Source organism: Prosopis cineraria, unplaced genomic scaffold (genome assembly GCF_029017545.1).
Source record: "Prosopis cineraria cultivar Desert tree isolate PC_DT_omini unplaced genomic scaffold, ASM2901754v1 PC7, whole genome shotgun sequence".
Taxonomy (NCBI): domain Eukaryota; kingdom Viridiplantae; phylum Streptophyta; class Magnoliopsida; order Fabales; family Fabaceae; genus Prosopis; species Prosopis cineraria.
In genome coordinates, this window is record NW_026555338.1 from 25,677,216 (window position 1) to 25,699,640 (window position 22,425).

Consider the following 22,425-nt stretch of genomic DNA (forward strand, 5'->3'; position numbering starts at 1 on the left):
GTTTTCTGCAATTTTTGTCTTTGCTATTTCTGTTCTTGTTAAATATCTCTGCTAGTTTCTGATAAAGAAAAGTAGTTCCACTAGTTGCTACATTGTGGAGTTTGCATGCTGTGTTTTATCATCTCTCTGGTAATATATAAACTCTGTTTCCTTCTTGAGTTTTCTTGTCTGTATTTTTGTATCCATGAAGTAAATGATCTTTTGGATTTCTTTTTTCCTTCTTTTTGATAGCCGCAAGAGCTTTTCAACATGACTTTCACTCTTCCAAGTCTCTTCTTCATGTCTCTTGCTTGCTTTTCTGGTTTCTCTTTCTCTCTCTCTCCACGCCTTCTGTTTTTTTCTCTCGTTTCTCTCTCATGTTTATCATCTCTCTGGTAATGTATAAACTCTGATTGCTTCTTGAGTTTTTTTGTTTTGATTTTTGTATCCATGAAGTAAATGATCTTTTGAATTTCTGTTTCCCATCTTTTTGATAGATAGCCGTAAGAGCTTTTAAACATGACTTTCACTCTTCCAAGCCTCTTCTTCATGTTTTCTCTTTCTCTCTCTTCATGCCTTTAACTTTCTTCTCTGGTAATATATAAACTCTGTTTCCTTCTTGAGTTATCTTGTTTTGATTTTTGTATTGATGAAGTAAATGATATTTTGGATTTCTGTTTTTTTTTTGGCTCTTTTTAATAGCCGTAAGAGCTTTAAAACATGACTCTCTCTCTTCCAAGCTTCTCCTTCATGTCTCTTGCTTGCTTTTCTGGTTTCTCTTTCTCTCTCTTCACGCCTTTTCCTCTCTCATGTTTATGGTTTCTTTTTCTTCTTCTTAACTTGTTGCGGGCCTTATTTTGTTCAGAGCTCTTCTGTTTTCTGCAGTCTTATTTGATTCCATGTCCTTTAACATCTGCATTACAAGTATTTATACCTCTATATATGGTTTTGTTTGACTGTTTAAGATTCCTTTATAATTATAATCTTAGTTGATTGTTTCGTTTTGATTCAAATGCATCATATTTGACAGACAATTTTCAGCATTAATTTAAGGAATGGCTTCTTCAAGTCCTAACATGGGAACTGATAAGCATGGATCACTGTCACCTCTTGGGCCTGCCATAAGTCTCCAAGTTGAATCAGAGAAAGCTTGCGTGCCTAAGAAGAAAACATCCGATGGAAAATTCTTACCTACGGGCAGACGTGGTTATGGATCCAAGGGCCAAAAGATTCAACTTCTGACTAACCATTTTAAAGTTAAACTAACCAATAAAGATGGCGGCTTCTATCACTACACTGTATTTCCTCCTCTCTCTCTTCCATTTGAATCTTTTACATTCACATGAATGACTACATCAAAATATGTGAAAATAGAGTGTTGAATTTATATTCTTGATTCGTGATTTGATATTATAAGTTTTTGTTGGTGTAGGTTGCTCTGTTTTATGAAGATGGACGCCCTGTGGAAGCTAAGGGGATTGGGAGAAGAGTGATAGACAAAGTTTATGAGACCTATGCTTCTGAGCTGCAAAGCAAGAACTTTGCTTATGATGGAGAAAAGTCCTTATTCACTCTCAGTTCACTCCCACATAACAAGCTTGAATTCAAGGTTGTGCTAGATGAAATTTCATCAAACAAGTAAGTTCCTATTGCTATAAGTGCTACATGATCCGATGTGGATCCTCTCCTAATATTCTTTCAAGACATTCATCCATATGCAATGTTAACTATCAGATTAGAATCTGACAGTTCAAAATTATTGCTTCTTTAATATAAATAAACTAGTGACAGACCTAGAAATGTTGAATTGTGGGGCATTACGCATTGTCACATAAGAATATCACTGGAGGCGATTAATATCCAAGAGATGGGGACATATAATACACGACACACACACACACATTAAAAAATAGAAAAAAGAGTTTCTGGACTAAACACATCAATGTACTCTACGGATAGAGGAATACATAGAGTTGAACATAGTAAAATAAGAAATTAAAAGATTTCGTTGAAATTATTCGTTTGAAAATTTCTTGAAAAGCTAATCATCGGTTTTTTCCTCTATCGGAACAATAGGACCATTATGCTCATTACTAAACTTGTTGAAGAGATAAAATATAACCAAGGTATATCCTTTTGATCAGAGGTTGAATCGATTATTGAAAGAAGAATTAGGCCTAAAATTAGGATACATTCTGGAAAAATAAAACTTCCATCGAAGAGAAGCAAATGAAAGGCTTTCATAAAAATTCTCATAGAATCAAGAATGAAGTTTTTATTCTGTACATGCCAAATCATAAATTAATAACTGCATCCGATCTTCAAAAAAGTCCCAATTGTTTTGAATTTTTTCTTTTTGGAATGAAATATTTATAGAATATCCATGAATAGGACCAAACTTTATTTCATGATATTTACATACATTCCTCTTTCTCATTTTAAGAAAGTCCCCTAGAGGGCTTAGTTGATCCGTGATTTATGTTTGATACTACACCGTTTGGCTATTAGAGTCTGAATATAATTTCAGCAGGTGGATCAAGCAGTTGGATTCATTCTGATCAAATGGTTGGCATTGTGCATGGAGAGACGGAATGAGAGAACATAGGAGAGAATCTGAATTCCTACATGATCTGCTTTTTCATTAAAACTCAATAGCAAACAAACAACTTCACCAAAATGCTTTGTTCTGATTCATCACTGTAAATTTATTATTATTATTAATTTTTTCAGGCTTGGAAAGAATGGAAGCGCTGACAACAACACAGAGGGAACTGATAAGAAGAGAATGAGGCGTCCATTTCAGTCCAAGACTTACAAGGTGGAGATCAGTTATGCTAAAAAAATCCCAATGCAAGCAATTGTAGATGCATCGAGTGGTCTAGAATCTGATCATCACCAAGAATCATTAAGGGTTCTGGACATCATATTAAGGCAGCGTGCAGCAAAGCAGTATGTTTAAAATCAAAACAGAACCTTTTCAATTGCTTTGTTTTGATTTCAGTTTAACTTTCCTTCCTTTTGATTCACTAGGGGCTGTCTGCTTGTGCGCCAATCATTCTTCCATAACAAAGTAGAAAATTACAGAGACATCGGAGGTGGTGTTCAAGGTTGTCGTGGTTTTCATTCGAGTTTCCGAGCCACTCAAGGAGGTTTGTCCTTAAATGTTGGTAAGTTTTTCACTTGAAGGCTTGGTATGGATGGAAGAAAAAATGAGAGAAACTAAAAAGAAATTCCCAAAAATAGTATTTTTTAAACTGTTTTTAGAAGTTTTCCTTCCTCTTCATTTTTCTCCCCATCCAAACAAAGAAGAAATGTCAGGGAAATCATGTTTGTAGACGTGTCATGTTTTTCTTTATCTGATATTATTTGTTATTGTTGTAAAGATGTGTCAACAACATTGCTTCTAAAACCTGGTCCAGTGTTGGACTTCCTCTGCATGAATCAAAATGTTAACCATCCTGGCTTAATTGATTGGACCAAGGTACTGTTATACCCTACCACTATCTTATTAATGATTTTAATTCCCATTATCAGAAAGTTTCACGAACAATGTCTGATGAATTTGGCATTATTTTCAGGCAAAAAGGATGTTGAAAAACCTGAGAATCAAGGCTAACAATATGGAGTACAAAATCACTGGATTGAGTGAAAGGCCCTGCAAAGATCAAACGTAAGCTTTCTTGTTCTTTCTATTGTTTAACATTAATTTGTTTGATATTTTAGTTAGTTCCATGAACTACACTGATAAGATTTTCTTGGCCGCTATTGTAGATTTTCCTTGAAGCAAGGAAGAGAAGCAAACGGTGAAGTCAAGTCAATTGAAATAACAGTTCGTGAATATTATGAACGCCATAAAAACATCAGATTGCTTCATTCAGCTAATTTGCCATGCATCAATGTTGGCAAACCAAAGAAGCCTACTTATTTTCCGTTAGAGGTACTAATATGTTTACCCACACACATATATAAACACTTTTTTTTTAAAGAAAAACTTTGAAAAAATTAATCTTTTAATTCTTCAATTTTTAATTTATTTGTAATTCAGTCCTTCAACTATAATTCACCCATGACTCAGTCCTTCAACTTTTGATTGACTTTTAATCCAATCCCTTAACTGTTGTTAGCTCTATTTTTTTATTTAGTTTAGATTCTACATTAAAGAGCAAGATGATGGTATTTTAAAGCAAAATATGAACATTTTTATTCCTTTTATTTGATGAGGAATTATTTTAAAGAAAAATTAAAAAATAAGGACCGAGTTATAAGTGAGACAAAAGTTGAGGAACTAAATCGCAATGAGTCATAGTTGAATAACTGAGTTACAATGAGTCATAATTGAGAGATTGAGTTACAGGTAAGTTAAAAGTTAAAGAATTAAAAGATTAATTTTTTCAAAAACTTTTGATGATTGTAGTTGGATTTTATAGAGTTTGTTTTCTTAAAATATCGTATATATTAAGTTAACCTAATGATTACCATTGAATTTTTTTTAATATTTCATTCTTTTAATTTTATCAAAAATTTTAAATTGATTTTTTAATATAGTGTTATGAGCAAACAATGTATTGTCATTAGGTATTCATAATTCATGTTTTTTAAAAAATGTTTTTTCCAGAAGGTAATTGTATTTTTGTTAATATTTTACTTGTTCTTTAATCCTTTTTTTAATACTAAAATAAGACTGGTTCATCTTGAACTATATGTAAATACCATTAATAAAAAATGAAAATGAGTTTAAACCCACTGTAACATTTTTTTAAAAAAACTATTCTCTTTTTGAGTAAATGTAGGAAATTCAAATTTAATTGTGATGACAGTTGTTCTTTTGTAGCTCTGTACTTTGGTTTCATTGCAACGCTACACTAAGGCCCTTACCAGCTTGCAAAGAGCTTCAGTTGTGGAAGTGTCAAGGCAAAAGCCCCATGAACGAATGACATCTCTGACAAATGTATATTTTGACTTGTCACATTTTCTATTCATATCTCTTTTTTAGCCAAACTCTGACACATCTGACATAGTTCTAAATGTTGATAATAAAATGCTCTTTGTTCAGTCACTAAGAAACAGCGGATATAATGACGACCCTATGTTTCGTTCTTCTGGAATTGATATTGGATCTCAGTTTACAAGAGCTGAAGGTCGTGTTCTACTAGCTCCAAAGGTATGTGGTTCTCTTTACATGCGCTCATTGGTACATAAACACACAACAGCATTCAATTCATTCATACTTACTCCATCCGATGATAATTATAAGTCACTTGTAATTAACTCAAAGGAACTAAGAAAATTTAGTCGCATGATTGAAATTGTCTATAAATTGTTTTAATTTTCATTTTTACTCCTAATAAAAACCATAAATTTTGAAAACAAACATTCATTATCTTCTCATTGAAAATTGAGAAGGGCATGTTTGGAATAAAGCAATTAATGCTGCACAAACTCTTGTGAAGTGATTTCTATTTTGGACTATAAAATTCTTCTAAAAAATAACTTATTCCTCTAATCCTATTTATAGAATAGAAAGAGATAGTGTATTTGTTTTAACCTTACTTTTGGGATATCTCAATGATTATTGTATTCATTTGTACTTTTTTGCTCCTATATTAAATACTAAAATATTTTATTTTTAATATATATATATATATATATTTAATAGGGATAAAATTAGAAATTTGTTAAATTTTTAAACAGAGCTATTGAGGTTTAATGTTCTCTTTAATTCCAGTGAAATATGCTAAAGCTAATTTATACTCAGAGGAACTATTGCATTAGTTATCCCTAATTCTAATTCCATATGAACACTCATCATCCTCTGGCATGCATTTTTCTTCTAGCTTTGAGACAATACTGATATATAATACCAATATGTTGATGCAGCTTAGAGTTGGAAAGGGGGAAGAATTCTTGCCCAGAAATGGGAGGTGGAATTTCAACAATAAGGTTTGGCCACAACATAAATAAATATATATATATATATATATATATCATTTTAAATTCAATATTGTGAGTCTCACAGAATATAACCATCCATGTGTCATCAGCAACTTTTTCAACCTGTGGTGCTTGCACGTTGGGCTATAGTCAGCTTCTCAGCTCGTTGTAACATACGCCAACTTATTGAAGGCCTGAAAAGATGTGCACAGATGAAAGGGATGGTAATGAGTTTTCCATAGTTCTCTTTTATTCGAAAATTGACATGAATCTTACTCTTTACTTTTCCTCTTTTTTTTTTTTTTCTTTTGTTAGACCTTGTACGAACCAGTTGGAGTGTTTCAAGAGGATCAACGTATGAGTCGTAAACCAGCCAATGTCAGGGTTGAAGAATTGTATAAAATTGTGATGAATCAAATGCCTGGGTTGCCCCAATTTCTATTGTGCATCCTACCAGAGAGGAAGAATTCTGATATTTATGGTACTCATATTTACCTGGCTTTCATTTTTTTTTTATATTCTTGTATTGTTTATGATTTATATATGTTAAAATCAATTATGAACCCAAAAATATTATTTAGAAAATATCTTATATGATTTTTGGATAAATTTCTAGAAAATTATTAATGAAAAGCTGAATTAAAAAGGAGATAATAGTAACTTATAAAATTACTATGATATTTATTCATAATTAATTTTAACATGTATAAAAAAAATCAATTTCTTTTGATCATTTGATGGAAAACCAAATGGGCCCCATGAACGTTGAATGGACTTTGATTTTGAGCTCTCTAATTATTGTATCATGAAGGTCCTTGGAAAAGAATAAATCTTGCAAAAGATGGAAAGGGAGAAGGGGTTGTTACACAATGCATTGCACCAACAAAAATGAATGACCAATACTTCACCAATGTTTTATTGAAGATTAATGCCAAGGTACATATAATTAAACAAAAAAAAAACTAATTTGAGTCTCTTATTTAAACTTTATTCTCACTTTTTTTTTTTTTTGCTTCCATGCAGCTTGGTGGGATGAATTCCTTTTTGGCAATAGAGCATTCACAATCCATACCTATAGTTTCAAAAGTGCCTACCTTAATTCTTGGTATGGATGTCTCACATGGCTCTCCTGGTCGATCAGATGTGCCATCTATTGCTGCGGTAATGATATTATCAGTTTTATCAACCATACCCAATCTATAGAGATGACTGTTTAGAGTGTTAATCCGAGTTAGATTTTATTTTTTTTTCTTCTTGAATATTGAACCCTAAATTTAATTTAAATTTTTAATTAATATTCTTAATGTTGTTATGTTTTATTATTGTCAGAAAATTATAATTATTATTTGTATAAGGTTTTATAGATGGATTTTTTTATTTACTTAAGAATTAATGACTTTTTATTTAAATATCATTGTATTTCATAATCAAATGTAAATATTTTTGTATATTTTAATTAAATTATATTATTTTAATTATGATCAATTTAACTTTGAGTTGATCATTGGTTGAACAATTACCATTAAATCATTGTCTCGATCATTTCAATAACTGATCTAATTTTGAATATCTTGCTCTAAAAAACATAATTGCATGATTGGAAATGTCCATTTAGTTTGGAATAAAGACAAGTGGGTCGTATACGGTCACATTTTTGTGTGCCTCAATTTAGCCCACAGATTTTAGTGCCAATTGGATTAGATGTGTTAAAGTCATGTAGTTATGTTTTTCCAGAACAAAGACACAACATATATGATTGTATTTGGGGTCTATTTCATATTTCCCTCATTCTTGATAAATACAATATTTGCAGTCATTTAGTGACCAAAGAGTATTTAAATTGACATTCTTTGTCCTTTTTTATCTATTACTCTTGGAATATGCATGATATGTAACTAATCATGTAAGGGGTCTACATTAGTCCCTAATAGTAATAGCAGCAATGATATAAAGTTAAATAATTTTTAGTTCACAATCTCATTGGTTTTGTATTTGGAAAATTTTAGGTTGTCAGCTCCCGGTATTGGCCTCAAGTTTCCCGTTATCGAGCATCAGTTCGTGCTCAGACACCAAAACTAGAGATAATTGCTAATTTGTTCAACCCTGTTTCTGATACTGAGGACCATGGCATTTTTAAGTGAGTATGCCTCATTTATGTCAAAGAGAACAATTTTTTTTCCTCATTTTATTAAATTTTGGGAGAATGACAATAAATTCCAAAACTCAATTTTTATGATAGTTAAGTCATTGACAACTTTTTTTAATTAAAATTTAAATATCTTATTTAAAATTAGAACTTATGAAATTATAGCTATTAGAATCAATATTCACAATTGTTTTTTACAAAGTTTTATTAAAAACTAACTATCATAAATTTTTATTTTTGGACTTTAATATGTGATTCTCCCTTAAATTTTTGTGTGCTTACGTCCATGATTTAAAATTTTATAATGTTTTTTTAGGGAGTTGTTGGATGACTTTATTAATTCTTCAGGAATGCGGCCTGAACATATTGTCATATTCAGGTATAATTTAAATAAGTTTAAATACATTGATTTTTATCATTTGGAATAATATTATTTTCTACGATGTCAAATTGACACTGCCTCATTAGTTTGAATTGATAGTGTGTGTACACTTTTCAAGAATTTTGGAAGCTTTTTTAAACTTTTCACCAACTTTTTTATTATTCTTTTACAATTCATAAAATACTAACTTAAAATTTTTTTAGTTCCTGAATATATAGTTGTTCTTTGTTTGAAATTAGGGATGGAGTGAGTGAATCACAATTCAGTCAAGTATTGAACATTGAGTTGGATCAAATCATTCAGGTAATTAACTCTTTTTTTTTATTATCAATATTCTCAATTCTAACACTGCCTTCTTATCATGTTTAAAATAAACTGAATGCCATTGGAATTGAACTTTCAGGCTTGCAAATGTTTTCAAGAAAGTTGGGATCCAAAATTTACTGTGATCATTGCCCAAAAAAATCATCATACTAAATTCTTCCAGCAGGTCAATGCCAGAGAAAATGTTCCACCAGGTTTGTCCCTTGAACTGCTTACACTTTCAATATCCTTGCATTACAAGCATACTAAACACATTAATTATTATTCACCACTTGCTATACATTTTATGTATTTTTTTGGGAGGAATGACAAGTAAGAACCTCATAACAAGATTAATGCCAAATCAATATTTATTAAAAAATATTTTAGTAATCAGAGCCACATTGATTTCAGGGGGTGCAAATGCACCTCTCACTTTAGGAAAAATTACAAGTGGGGCATATAAAATTTATAATTTTGCACCCCCACTCATGATATTTTGCACCCTCTAAATTAAAGGCAAAATATTTATGCTCAAAAACTTCTTAAATATATAATGTTATTGATGATCATGATAAGATACAAAGAGCATATTTATAATAAAAGATCATATTAATTTGTTCAATGTAATTTTTTTAAAATGAAAATGTTGATAAAATTATTATATTTTTATAATTTTAGTCCTAGCATAATAATTATTTTTTTAAAAAATTAATTTTTTATTAAATTATTTTGCATCTCTTGACTCGAGGTCTTGGCTCTACCACTGTTAGTAATGCAACATGGGATAAAGAATATTGAATTTGAAAATTTTAATTATGAATAAATCCTAAGTTGTCATAATTTTCTTGTGAGGTTCTTTTTTGTCATTCTCATTTTTTTTTATCTTGCCTGTTGATATATTGTTGCAATTTCCCCCTTTTTTTTTGGCAGGCACTGTTATTGATAATACAGTTTGTCACTCTAAGAACAATGATTTCTATATGTGTGCTCATGCTGGGATGATTGTAAGTATTTCTATTAGAATAGTGATTCATTTGATTTTTGAGCTTATTATTTCTTTTCAAATGGCATTGAAAAACAGTAGTTCAATAGAAAAAGACTTGAGTTTTTAAGATGTTACAAAGCTTTTTCATGACTTTTTCTTGTGATCATGCTGCTGGTTGTTCTATTGTTTGTATAGGGAACAAGTCGGCCTACTCATTACCACGTGCTATGTGATGAGATTGGTTTCTCTGCTGACGAGTTGCAAGAATTCGTGCATTCTCTCTGTTATGTGTAAGTAATCAAAGTTTTTACTTTAAATCAAAGAACTACCTTTTAGGCGAATGTGTTAGACTCCCATCAACTCATTAATCTTAATCCAAAATATAAGTATTTATTAACCTATATTTTTGTATATGTGAATTAAAGACCTTCTCACTCACCACAAATTGAAATTAAAGATAAAAATAATAATATAATTCTATCGTTTTAAATTATAAAATACTTTTAGACAAAATCTTATATACTAATAAATCTCATTAAATACATTTAACAACTTTATCTTTTCAAAATAAAAATATAAAATTCAAAAATATTCATCTAAAATGTAATATATTAAAAAAAAGGGATGAAAATTAGTTATAAAAGAAAAAATGTAATATTAGAATTGATGTATTTAATGAAACTTTAATTTATCTAAAATGTCTTATATTTTGAGATGGATAAAATTATTTAAAAGTACCTTATAATTAAAATAAAGGGAATATATTTTTATGAAAATAAAAACTATATTAATATGCGAATTGTTGTTCAAAGATGCTTATATTTTGACCTAAAGTGAAGATATTGTAATAACATTACGCTTGTTCCTATAAAAAATGACAACCCATGTTTCATGCGCATTGCTAAAAGCTCAAAGAATAAGTTACATTGTTCACCTATCATCTTATAGAATAAGTAATATTTAAATAAAAAATACAAAAGTAAAATAATGATATATTCTATTCATATTTCATTTAACCATTCCGAATAAGATATTCACTCTACACATCTCTTACGATGTACAGATCCGAATTTAAAGAATTCTGCCTGTATAGTGTTCCTTGTATATAGCAATATGTGACTAACAATTTTTCTTAAACTTCTTTATTTACAGGTATCAGAGAAGCACCACAGCTATATCAGTTGGTAAGATTTTTCATTTAGCTCTCATTAATATACTGTAGCTTAATTTGTAGATTTTGTTCAAAGCTGAAACATTTTCTCTCTACAATAATATTATTTGTTTATTCAAAATGCTGAAATCTGAGTCCTCATTGCAGTTGCTCCAATCTGCTATGCTCACTTAGCAGCAGCACAAGTGGCACAGTTCATCAAGTTTGATGAACTTTCAGAGTCGTCGTCTTCTTCATCTAGTAATCAATTTCATGAGTTACCTCGTCTTCATGATCGAGTCCGCAACTCAATGTTCTTCTGTTAGAAATTTTAATGTCTGGCTCTTTATTTTTTGGCTAAGTTAACAAGTAATGGTGTTAACAAGTTACACGGAAGTTGTTTCACAAAGCAGTTTTTGATTAGGTTTTACACTGCACTATGCAGGTTTAGGAAAAGGTTCTTGTCATGGTGTTTGAATTTTAACAAAATCCCTAATTTAAAAATATTAAAATTTATGAATTTTAAATTTAAATTTATTATTTATTGTTGTTGTTTTATAATTTTAAATTTCCTTTGTATCTTAGTCCGTTGAAATTCTAGTAAAATGACCCAATTATTTTTTGAAAAAATTGCTAGTAAGTTCTTTTTTAAAGTCAAAATTGTGCTGGATGATCAAGGGATTAGGGTGCAAGCAATAGACTTGGAATTTCAGCTATTTGCAAGCATCCTAAATCTATCTGCTAGCATCCTGGTTTTTTGATTTTTTAGTATAATTTCAATCCTAATTTTCCTTGAAGATATTGTTATTTTGTTCAAATAATTTCCCTCTCCCCCCCCCCCAACCAAAATCAAAGCTACACATGGACCCATTTTCCAATTAACTTTACCGGCTAAAGTTATTATTGACCCATATAATAGAAAATAATATTTTTATTATTAATGGCACCTTCCACTTTAAATTTGAGTTATTACTTTGATATAATGGAAATAAAATTCCAAAATAAAAAATCTATGACAATTAGGTTTCAGATAATTTTTTTTGAATTATAAATATTAATTTGGATACCTCCAAATAAGAATCATAATTACAGATTGACAATTATATTTAGAATTTAAATGTTTTATTACAATTAAAACTTTTAAATTTATAATTATCCGAATCAATGTTTACAAATAATTTTTTAAAAAAGTGTTATTAGAGATTTAATTGTTATAAATTACTTATTTTGAGACTTTAATGTTATTCTTCGGATTACTTCCACACTACCATTCCCAGTGTTCTTCACTTCAACCAGCGACAAAAGACTTTTGTCATCCTTTACTTGGTGCTGCTAAAATAATTGATTTAATGTTGAATTTGTCATGAACTCCAGTAATTGAATTGCCAGAATTAATATTATAAAGCATAGAAAGTTTGAATGCTATAGAAATACTCTCCAAATACTGATATAAGATTCAAATATCATATTACAAAGATATCAACAAAAAAGAAAGTGCAAAAAAGGAAGTGAAACAGAAATGTTAGAGAGAAAAAGAAACTCCCAATATGTGGGATTAGAGAGAAAACATCGTAATATGAATACTTCAAAAGCCAAGTGGGATGTTGAGTTGGAAAGGTCAATATATAGGTTTCAGTTTTTATGGTTTAATAACTTAGACTGACAATTGGTGATATAATAACAAAATAAAAATAATAGTAAATGTATATATAAAATATATAAAAAATAACCTATACCATGTTTAGTTGTTAATAAAATAACACAACATGGCAATAAATTAATAATATTATAGATTATAATTTATAACTTGTTAATTATAGATGAGTTTTGGCTAAATTAGATTTGAATAAGCTTAAAAGTATTTACATTTACATTTATAACTACCAACATCTTCATAAAAATATGGTCTTAAATAATATTATGTACATGTTATTGTTCCAAAAATGAAGTTGGCTTTTAGTGAGGATCTATTTTCTTTTTTTGAATTTTCATAGTTTTTTAAATTTTAATTTTTTTAATATTATGTTTAGAACCATTTAGTTTTTAAAATTAAACTCTAGCTTCCGGCTCAATAGTGAGCACGACTCTAGTTCAACTCAACTCAATCATGTGAATGATTTATTTATTTTGTTCAAACTGAATAGTTAATGGCTCCTGTTGACAGCTTAATCATTCTTTGCATTTAGCCTTTGCTCTTAATATAGTGTAATCACCTTGCTCCACTCACTTCCACATGTCTTTGCATGAATCTCACCATAAGCATGTAACTTGAGGTATGGATTCTCTCTTCTTCCTTTCTATCCTCTTCCCTTATTTTCTCTTTCTAGCCACACACATTGAGAGAGAGAGATTGAGAGAGAGAGAGAGGAGAGAGAGTCCTCACCCAATAACCTCACCATGCATAAGCAAGTGCTCTTCTCGACTCACTTTATCATGCATTATGGCAGAATTATTTATGGTTAAGTTACCTTTGTTATCTCATTAATTAAAGGCTTTAATTTAATTTAAGATTTAATTGCCATCCATATTGCATCAGTTTCCCAAACTGAATAGGCACATAACAGAATTAGCAAGTTCATCTCATTTATTCATCAGTCCCTCACGAGAGCAAAGCACACCACAACATGCCACGTGTCGCTCTATAAATGCAGGGCCCACATAGGATCCTTACAATATGATGTTGAAGGACTACTTCTTCCACACGCAGCTAACAGTTTCGGCGATTAATGCAGTAAGAAACAAACCACCTCTGTTTGATAGAGTTTCTTCAGCTTCCTCTGCTAGTTAATATTGTTTACTGGGAGAATGTTAATGAAAGATTTCTGAAAGAATTTAATATCTTACATAGACTTAAGTAGATCGAATACTATTAAGACAAGAACTTCACTTATGAATTTTTAATGTTTACTTGTCACAGTCTTTTTGTAAAATTAAATTGCTTGCAAGGTCTTTCATTAATATTTTTCCTTATTTATATGCTCATCGCATTGTCTCTTTCTTTTATGTTAAGTTTTGTTTGGTTAAACGTATAGTTGGACTTTGATTGTGTAGATATCTCAGCTAGTTGCTAAAATGTGGAGCATTTGTACTTCACACACTTGCTAATAACTAATAAGCACGTGACTCTCCAAAAAATGCATACGAAATTTGCAACAAAATTTTTGTTTGGGTGAATGGGGATTTAAATTTAAACCAAATTTATTATTTATATACATAAAACTATATAGATGGGACTACTTATTTTTATTGGTTTTGCAACTTTACATTTTCTATACCACTCCAATAAAAGATTTTAAATTTACAAATTTAAAATTTAAAATTTAAATTTAAATTCATCTACATAAACGTGATTTAAAGTTAATCCAAATATTACATAATATATCATTATTCATTAGGTAGAACTTACATTACCTTCAACTTGTATACTATTAGAGTGTAAAAAAAAATCTCACATCTAAAATATTAAAAAATGGATCATAATATATAAAGTTTAGGAATTATCTAATCAAATGGCTTAAGTTATTTTAATAAAGTATATTATCCTTAAGCATAGTTAATATATTAAATCCAACATGGTATCATGAGCCATTCGATTGATAGACAAAAAAAAGAATGAAAGAAATGAAAGATGAAAAAAAAAATACAACAAGAAGTTAAAAAAAAAAAAGAAAGAGAGAAGAAAAGAGAGAAGAAGAAGAAAAAAGGAGAAAAAAATTAAATAGACTTGAAGCCAATATTAAAGTGTAAAAAAAATCTTACATTTAAAATGTTAGAAAATAAATCATGATATATAAATCTTAAGAAATATCTAATCAAATGGTTTAAATTATTTTGGTAGAATATGCTATCCTCAAGCATATTGAATATATTAAATCTAAAACATATTTCATAGACTGTAATTAATTTTTTTTTCACATCTTTCACAATAACTTACCCTATGAAATACAGTCTCGTCTACACACAAACACCTACATTTAGAAGAGTTAGTTTCTCGTTTGATTAAGCTACTAGCATGAAAATAAAGAAAGTGTTTATTACAAATTTATGTATAATCATTATGAAATTTCGCATTAGAATGGTATTTTACTAAAATATCCTTATTCATTAACGTTCTCACTTTCTTTAGTGGCTAATCAGTTTTCATTCTTATTTCTTATTCTTCTGATCCTATTTCTTAAGGGGGGGTGGATTTATTCTTATTTCTTACTCCTCTAATGATAAAGAGAGTATTTGTTTTCATCTTATTCATGGAGCACTTTAATGATAATTATATTCATATTTATCCTCTTGTCTTTATTAAATGTTTGGAAGGTTATTAAATGTTAGATTATTTTATTTTGGCTAAAATATATAAACCGCTTCTGAACTTTGAGACAGTTGTATAAGATTTTTATCTTTAAAAGTTTAAAATTAACCTTCTTAACCTTTAATTTTATTTTTTAAAACCCCTATTGTTAATTATGTTATTTTTTCATGAGGGTTAAAATGTCATTAAACTAAAAAATATTATTAAAAAAATTATATTGTATAACTATTTGTAATAAATTTTTTATATTTTTTGAATAGTTGATGCATTGATAACAAAAAAATATATTATTATCACTGTATAAAATTTTAAATATTTATATTTATATTAGTTTTATTCATGTTTATTTGTTTAATTTTATTTTTTTAAAAGATAAATTTTTATTTATATTTTCATGTTAGATTAATATAATGCACATGGCTAAAATATTTAAAATTTTAAATAATATTATGTTAGATTAACTTATCCTTTAATACTAGATAAAACTAACACAAAAGTAAATATTTAAAATTTTATATGGTGATAATAACATTTGTTTTGACTGTTATCAATGCCTCAACCATCCAAAAAATAAAATAAATTAATTAGTCATAGTTTTGCAATATAATATCTTGTTTAATGACATATTTTAGTTGAATGACATTTTAACTCTTATAAAAAAGTAACATAATTAACAATAGGAGTTTGAAAAATAAAATTAAAGGTTAGAAGGGTTAATTTTAAACTTTTAAAAGTTAGAGATGTTATATGCAAATGTCTTAAAATTTAGAAAAGTTTTATGCATTTTTACCTTTTATTTTTAACATATGTATATTTAATAGGGACAAGTTAAAAATTTGTTGAATTTTGAAGTAGAGTTAATAAGATTTAAGATTTTGTTATTCCTATAAAAATGCTAGAAATAATTTATAAATAGAATTAGAGGAGTAATAAATACTTTCCATTAATTATTATTTTTGTTATTGAAGGATAAAATGTTAAAAATATTGCATGTCAGCACTGAAATTTGAGTATTTTCTTCATTATCATTGCTGTTGCCCCAATTTACTATGCTTAATTGGCAGCAGCACAAGTGGGTCAGTTCATAAAGTCTGATAAACTTTCAGAGTCATCTTTCAGCCATGGCGGAGGACTCACATCTGTTGGTGCACTTCACGTACTTCATAAGAGTGTCTGTGACTCCATGTTCTTCTTTCAGAAATTTAACTTCCCTTTCACAAAAAGTAGTGACCCTTTTTCTTTTTTCATTCTAGCTAAGTCGTGAAGTGAAGAAGTAACGAGGTTTAAGCTACAGGAATGTTGTTTTCGTGAAGGTTCTTGAAAGTGTTTAAGCTACAAGAACGTTGTTTTCATGAATATTCAAATAATTACAAATTTAAAAACTTCAATTACATATAAAATATTTAAACCACAAATATAACTTTCAATTTACTATTAAAATTCTTGTTCGCAATTGTTTAAATCAATATTTTCAGCTAATTTTTTTTAAATTTTTGTCAGAAATCAACCAATTATTAATTTCCTCATTTAAGATTGTATCTTCACTCTCACAAGAAAATTTGAGCAAGAGAACTCCACCCCCCCCCCCCCAAAATTACTTGTATGCAAAAATTGAGTTCTTTGTCCTGCCTATAGATTTCAGACATCAACGCATGTTCAAATTACTATCCATATCTAGTTTGAGTTTAAATATAAAATACACAGCAAACTCTGTCCAACCCCCCTAATTTCCATGCAACACATCAAGCAGTCTAAAACATTTGGAGGTTAGTTTTATCATCTCAAACACCTCACTTTGGTTTGTCACTTAAGGTTACAAGAGATTTGAGAACACCAGGACTAATCTTATCAGCAATGGCACCAGTCTCAGAAATCAGATAAGATTTCTCTTTCACAAGGCTTTGAAGTCTCTTGGCCTCAAAGTCAAGTTTTGCTCGATCTGTTTCTATAATGGTATGAGCAGCATGAAATGGAATACTTGCAAAGATATCAGTTCCTGGAAACATCATCCAAGTCTGTTCACCATAGTCATGGTTGCCACAAGTGGTACACACCTCTCGCACCAAAGGTCTTGAAGTAGTTCCCATCACTTCCTTCATTATTGAATCAAAAGCAGATGGGATGCTACTCTTTGTTGTCTTGGCCCTTCTCCTTAAGGCAGTGAGTGCTTCCCTGTTTCCATTTCTCAGCTTATCGTTCTCAACCAACTGGTTCCGGGCTAAGAGAAGATGTTCGGCTTCGACTTCCAGCTCTGTTAACTTTTTCTGGAACTGCTGCATGTTCTCGTCCATTTCTATATAATATTTCCTTTTGGAACTTCAATGGAAGCAGGAACTGATATTGGGCTGCAATGCAAGTGAAGAGTTATGGATGACTGCACAAGGACTTCCTATTCAGAAAATAAAAAAAGAATAAGCTTAGACTCTCTCTAAAGAAACATAACAAGGTCAAAAGGATTGTTAAGGGATTGGATCTTTGTTGGGAAATCAGGTTGAAGTGAATAGAGACAGCATAGAAGCCTTGAATCTGATTCTTAGAGACAATATTACAAATCACCCTTTCCAGGAGGAAATCCTTAAGGCTAAAAGATTAATTCAGAGAAACCGGTCTCTTCATTTCAGTTTTATTTATAGAGGCAAATGAATGTGCAAATATTTTAGCTAGAATTTCTCATGACTTATATTACCCATTTTGGGCTTTTGATCATCCTCCACCTCCTTGTTCTAAGGTGGCGGATGATGAAATGGTGTCTAGAAATGCTTGAACATTTGCACTTTGTTTCTTGTACCTTCTTGGTTAGTTAATTAATATATATCCATGTTTATTCAAAAAAAAAAAAAAAAAGATCCTCCAAATAATATCTACTTGACATTACTAGATGCGCATTGCTTAGACATTTAAAATAGAATTTCGCTTAAAATTAGTCTGATCAGGAATTTTATTAGAATCAGATAAGCACTCTTACATTTGCTAATTTACTCATCAACCTCCTAATATCTGAAATCTTGATTAATATCTGAAAATCTTGAGAAGAAGCCAGATTAGTATCAATGTTCATGTTCTGAGAGGGAGACATTATACTTTTAGTGCCAAAACCACAGTACACCATCACCACTTAATCTAAGCTAACCAATTCAACTATTTTTTTTCCTTACATTCATAACAAACATAAATACAATAGTATAGCAGAAATTCTACACAAGTCATATTCCTGTGTCGGTATTTTAATCAAGATGGCTCTAATCAGTAGTTAAGCGAGTTCGATGAACCACAACAATCTTCTGACATTTTGAGTATCATAACTCTGTACACATTATGTTGAAGAAACTGAACTCAGAGTAATAATCACTTACTTGAACAAGACAATTCCATTTAATTGCGTATTCTTATAAATTGATGATTGAATCAGATCACAATAATCCAGATCATAGCCGGACTTATACTGAAATCTTTGAAATATGCATAGTTAATTTTTGTTCCAGATACTTTGACACAACACGAGCCAAGTCATTTACAAAATTATACATCACAAATACCTTGAGAATTTCCTAAATTGATGATAATATAAAGAGATTAATAAACAGAATGACAATACACAACAAACCCTGCTTTGCAAAACGACACAATCCAAGGCATACGAAGAGGGAAAAAGCATAATAGCCAATTACACACACCATTCAAGCAAAAACTAGTTAAAAACAAAAAACAAAAAAAGAAAGAGACTAAACTCAATCTGCAAAATATTCCCAAATTCAAAAGCGTCAATATTCAAACGATTACACGACCAGATTCAAACCAAATTAAAATCAAAACTTTGAAACAAAGCAAGAACAACAACTCAGGGAACAGATGATGCGGGGAACAAATTCAAATTTAGATTCAAAGATCGATTGAATAAACCAATCTCACGGGATTCATGGAAGGCCCTAGAGTTCGAATTTTCTTCACTACTTGCCCGAGAACAACCGCGCGCCGGGTTGACAACGGTGGACGGCGTCCGACGGAGTGAAAGTGCTTGTTCTCAGACGAAGAAAAATGAATCCGCTGCTGCTTAGCGCGAGACTGTTTTTTCGAGGCTTATAATTAAGTTATATGTAAAATTACAAATATATCCCACATTAAAAAATTATTTATAAATAAATCTTTTAAATTTGTGAAAATATTCTTAAATCTGTTGCAAGTTTACAAGTCAAACATATTACATTTATAATTATTTTTTTAAAATAACACTTTAACAATTATAAGTTAATCTTAAACTTAATATTGGCAATTTTTTTTTTTGACCAATAAAGGGGAAAGATGCATTAAATGAAAAGAGAACAGAGTTTAAACCATAAGCCAAAGGCAAAGGCAACAACACAAAAACAAAATAAAAATACATCTAGCCAATCCCTTAGAAGAGAGCTGTTGAGAGGTAGTCTAAAATGGACATGAATCTTTAAAGAGTATTGATGAAATAGGGAGTAAAGGTTTATGAACCCAACCTAAAGGTTCCACTCCCTTAGAAACAGAGGCAGCGAGATAATCAGCAGCAAGATTCCCTAATCGTCTAATCAGAGAGAAGCATAGCAAAGGAAAAGATTTAGTACTCTGTATCAGGTCATATAACAGCCTATGAAACAACCAATTACAACTATCATAGCATTTAGATGACAAGCTCTAAAAAGATCTTAATAGTCAAACTCCAAAACTATCGGTTGATGAATTTCAGCCTAAAGTAAAGAAAGAGCTTTCTGGCACGCAAGTATTTCAGACATAAACCCAGATGAAGCAGTGACACTTTCACACCAACCCTTGATGAAATTGCATGAATGGTCTCTCCACACTATGCCTATACCAACCTGGCCAGAAGCTAGAAATGAGCCATCACAATTTACTTTAAGTACATTCAGTGAAGGGAGCATCTAGATTCTAGACACAGGTTCAATGATAGTTGTAGCAGGTTCTTCCTTAAAGTTTACTTTCCAAAATTTAGAGACAGCGGCATTAGTAGTTGATACTACTAAGAAAGGATCAACAACAGCCGCTAAAAAGATTGAGGCTAATCTCCTCTTCCAAATATTCCAACATAAGTTAGCAATATACAATTTGCCAAAATCATCAATTAAGGAGTCATGGAGGAAGAACTTACAGCAACAACGATCAAAAGATGTAATATGAGTAGCATCAATCTTCAGGGTCAAAAAATAACCAAACCAAGCTTGCTTGGCCCAATTACAGAGAAGAAGCATATGCTCAACAGTTTTAGGATGTGAATGACATATGGGGCATAGTAGATCAGTTGTATATTTCCTATTATAAAGTGCTTGTTTGGTGGCAAGAGAGTAATTCAAAGCTCTCCAAAGAAAATGTTTGATTTTTGGTTGGAGCTTGAGCTGCCAAATACATTTCTACAGATCAATGGAGATAATGGATGAGGTACTAGGAGTTTCACTAATCACTAGGGAAGACTTGGCTAAAGCTTTTCGGTAACCAAGCTTGGATGAGTAAAGACCATTGTTAGCAGCGGACCAAACAAGAGAATCAGCAATAGAATTTTTTGGTATATAAGTATTTAAGATACCAGCAAGTGTATCTATGGTGCAACTGGTTGAAATCTCTTCCAATTTCCAATGACCATCAATAATAAGCTCAGTTACTTTGAGATCTTTGTTAATAGTAGCTCCTTCAACAGGTGTTGCAATAAAATTTGGTAAGCTGGGTATCCACTTATCTGTCCAAACTTTGACTTCTTCACCTACACCCAATTTCCAGCAAAGGTCTTTTGATAGTAACTCTCTCCTAGTAAGAAAGCTACTCCAAGCCCAAGAAGCATGAGAGCCTTTGGGAGATTTGTCTCCAATTGAATTTGATTGTATTTTAATTTGACCTAATCAGTTAGTCATTTAAAAAAAAACAAAAAATAGTAGATCTTAAAAGTGAATTTACATAACTTTTACAATGGTTTTTAAATTTTACAAATTAATTTACAAGTCAATTTTTTGAATTTATAAGGCATCTTTCTAAATTTATAGGCCCAAATTAAAATTCTATAACTTAATAAGTTAAAGAACAACTTGTAAATTCAATAGGTTGATTTAGAAATCTACTTATGAATTTCATAGGTTGATTTGGAAATTTGTAATTCAATTTGTAAAATTTAAAGAACAAAAACAAAAATTAGGTAAAATCATTTGTAAATATATGAGATTAACTTGTAAAATCTAAAAGATTGACTTATAAATGGGGTTTATCTTTAGTGCTCATTAGTGTAATTACATTTGAACCATCTGGATTTTTATCCAAATGGTCCAAATTTAAAGTAATATTATATATTTTTATTTTATATTTATTTAAATAAAAATTATAAAATGTTTTTAATAATTTTTTTATTTTTAATCTAATCTAGATTTAATTGGAGGGTTAAATTGGGTCCTCCAAATTAAATCTAGACTAGAATGAAAATAAAAAAAAATATTTTTTATAATTTTAGAAATTTTTATTTTAATAAATATAAAATAAAAAGATATAATAACACTTTAAATTTGAACCATCCAAAGATCTTATCACATTGATGAGCACTAAAGTTGAACTCCTCGTAAATGTTAAAGTTTAAATTTTTGTAGAAATTTACATGTAAATTTTTCCTTCTCTACCTCACAACAATTTAGGTCTCATTTGATATAATGGAAGAGTTTTTAATAGAACTAGAATTGGAATTGAAATCAAAATTTGAATAGGAAATGGAATTGAATTAAGTTTTAAAAGTATATTTGGTATGAAGATAGAATCTTGACATAATTTTAATAAATATATGTATTTAAAATTAAAATGACCAAAGTACCCTTTAAAAAATTGAGACTAGCTTCTCCCTCATTCAATTTTGATCTGTAACCTTTTCTCATTAACACCTTTCCACTATCAAGTATGCCCACTACCATAGTGAAAAAGAAAAAATCAAATACCCACCACCTGTAGATTCAACTTCGATCTCGTCATCCTCTCTCCAACACTATGCCCACAGTATCCACCGTGAGAAAGCCTCTAATTGAAGGCTTATTCAAGGGTCATCTTCAAATTCATCAAATCGAAGAAGAAAGCTCAACAGGTCTCTTGAGATTCATCACCACCCGCCGTCATTTAGACTTGGAGTTTTATGCTCCCTACCATGAAAGAGCTGTGAAGACCCATAATCTACCATATGGAAGACAAATGGGCCTAATCTATCATTCAAAGAAGAATGAAGTGGTAAAGGAGATTT

At 30.1% G+C, this 22,425-nt stretch overlaps 2 protein-coding genes across 9 annotated transcripts; one reads left to right on the forward strand and one right to left on the reverse strand.

The window, feature by feature from the left end:
* Positions 1 to 1,034: 1,034 nt before the first annotated feature.
* On the forward strand, positions 1,035 to 11,280 carry LOC129316634 (protein argonaute 4A-like). Its single transcript, XM_054961043.1, has 22 exons — positions 1,035 to 1,277; positions 1,412 to 1,617; positions 2,710 to 2,928; positions 3,010 to 3,146; positions 3,363 to 3,460; positions 3,558 to 3,649; positions 3,751 to 3,916; positions 4,811 to 4,927; positions 5,033 to 5,140; positions 5,857 to 5,919; positions 6,021 to 6,134; positions 6,226 to 6,391; positions 6,722 to 6,846; positions 6,934 to 7,071; positions 7,917 to 8,047; positions 8,373 to 8,435; positions 8,678 to 8,741; positions 8,842 to 8,956; positions 9,675 to 9,748; positions 9,925 to 10,019; positions 10,882 to 10,913; positions 11,048 to 11,280. The coding sequence occupies exons 1-22, from the start codon at positions 1,035 to 1,037 to the stop codon at positions 11,203 to 11,205; spliced, it is 2,724 nt and encodes a 907-aa protein (XP_054817018.1). The 3' UTR covers positions 11,206 to 11,280.
* Positions 11,281 to 16,838: 5,558 nt separating this feature from the next.
* On the reverse strand, positions 16,839 to 19,254 carry LOC129315835 (uncharacterized). Of its 8 annotated transcripts, none has more exons than XM_054959921.1 (3): positions 19,095 to 19,242; positions 18,151 to 18,209; positions 16,839 to 17,530 (listed from the first exon to the last, which is right to left on the reverse strand). In XM_054959921.1, exon 3 carries the CDS (start codon positions 17,474 to 17,476, stop codon positions 16,976 to 16,978), a length of 501 nt encoding a protein of 166 aa, XP_054815896.1. In that variant the 5' UTR covers positions 17,477 to 17,530; positions 18,151 to 18,209; positions 19,095 to 19,242; the 3' UTR covers positions 16,839 to 16,975. The 8 variants fall into 8 exon arrangements, with proteins under 8 accessions (XP_054815896.1, XP_054815894.1, XP_054815899.1 ...); XM_054959919.1 differs by having other exon boundaries at positions 16,839 to 17,574; XM_054959924.1 differs by lacking the exon at positions 18,151 to 18,209 and having other exon boundaries at positions 19,141 to 19,254.
* Positions 19,255 to 22,425: the final 3,171 nt, after the last annotated feature.

Coding starts and splice junctions, on each gene's coding strand:
- LOC129316634 (XM_054961043.1), top strand. CDS start 1,035: ATGGCTTCTTCAAGTCCTAACATGGGAACTGATAAGCATGGATCACTG. Junction 3,461..3,557: donor GCTTAATTGATTGGACCAAG/GTACTGTTATAC, acceptor CATTATTTTCAG/GCAAAAAGGATGTTGAAAAA. Junction 7,072..7,916: donor ATGTGCCATCTATTGCTGCG/GTAATGATATTA, acceptor GGAAAATTTTAG/GTTGTCAGCTCCCGGTATTG.
- LOC129315835 (XM_054959924.1), bottom strand. CDS start 17,476: ATGGACGAGAACATGCAGCAGTTCCAGAAAAAGTTAACAGAGCTGGAA.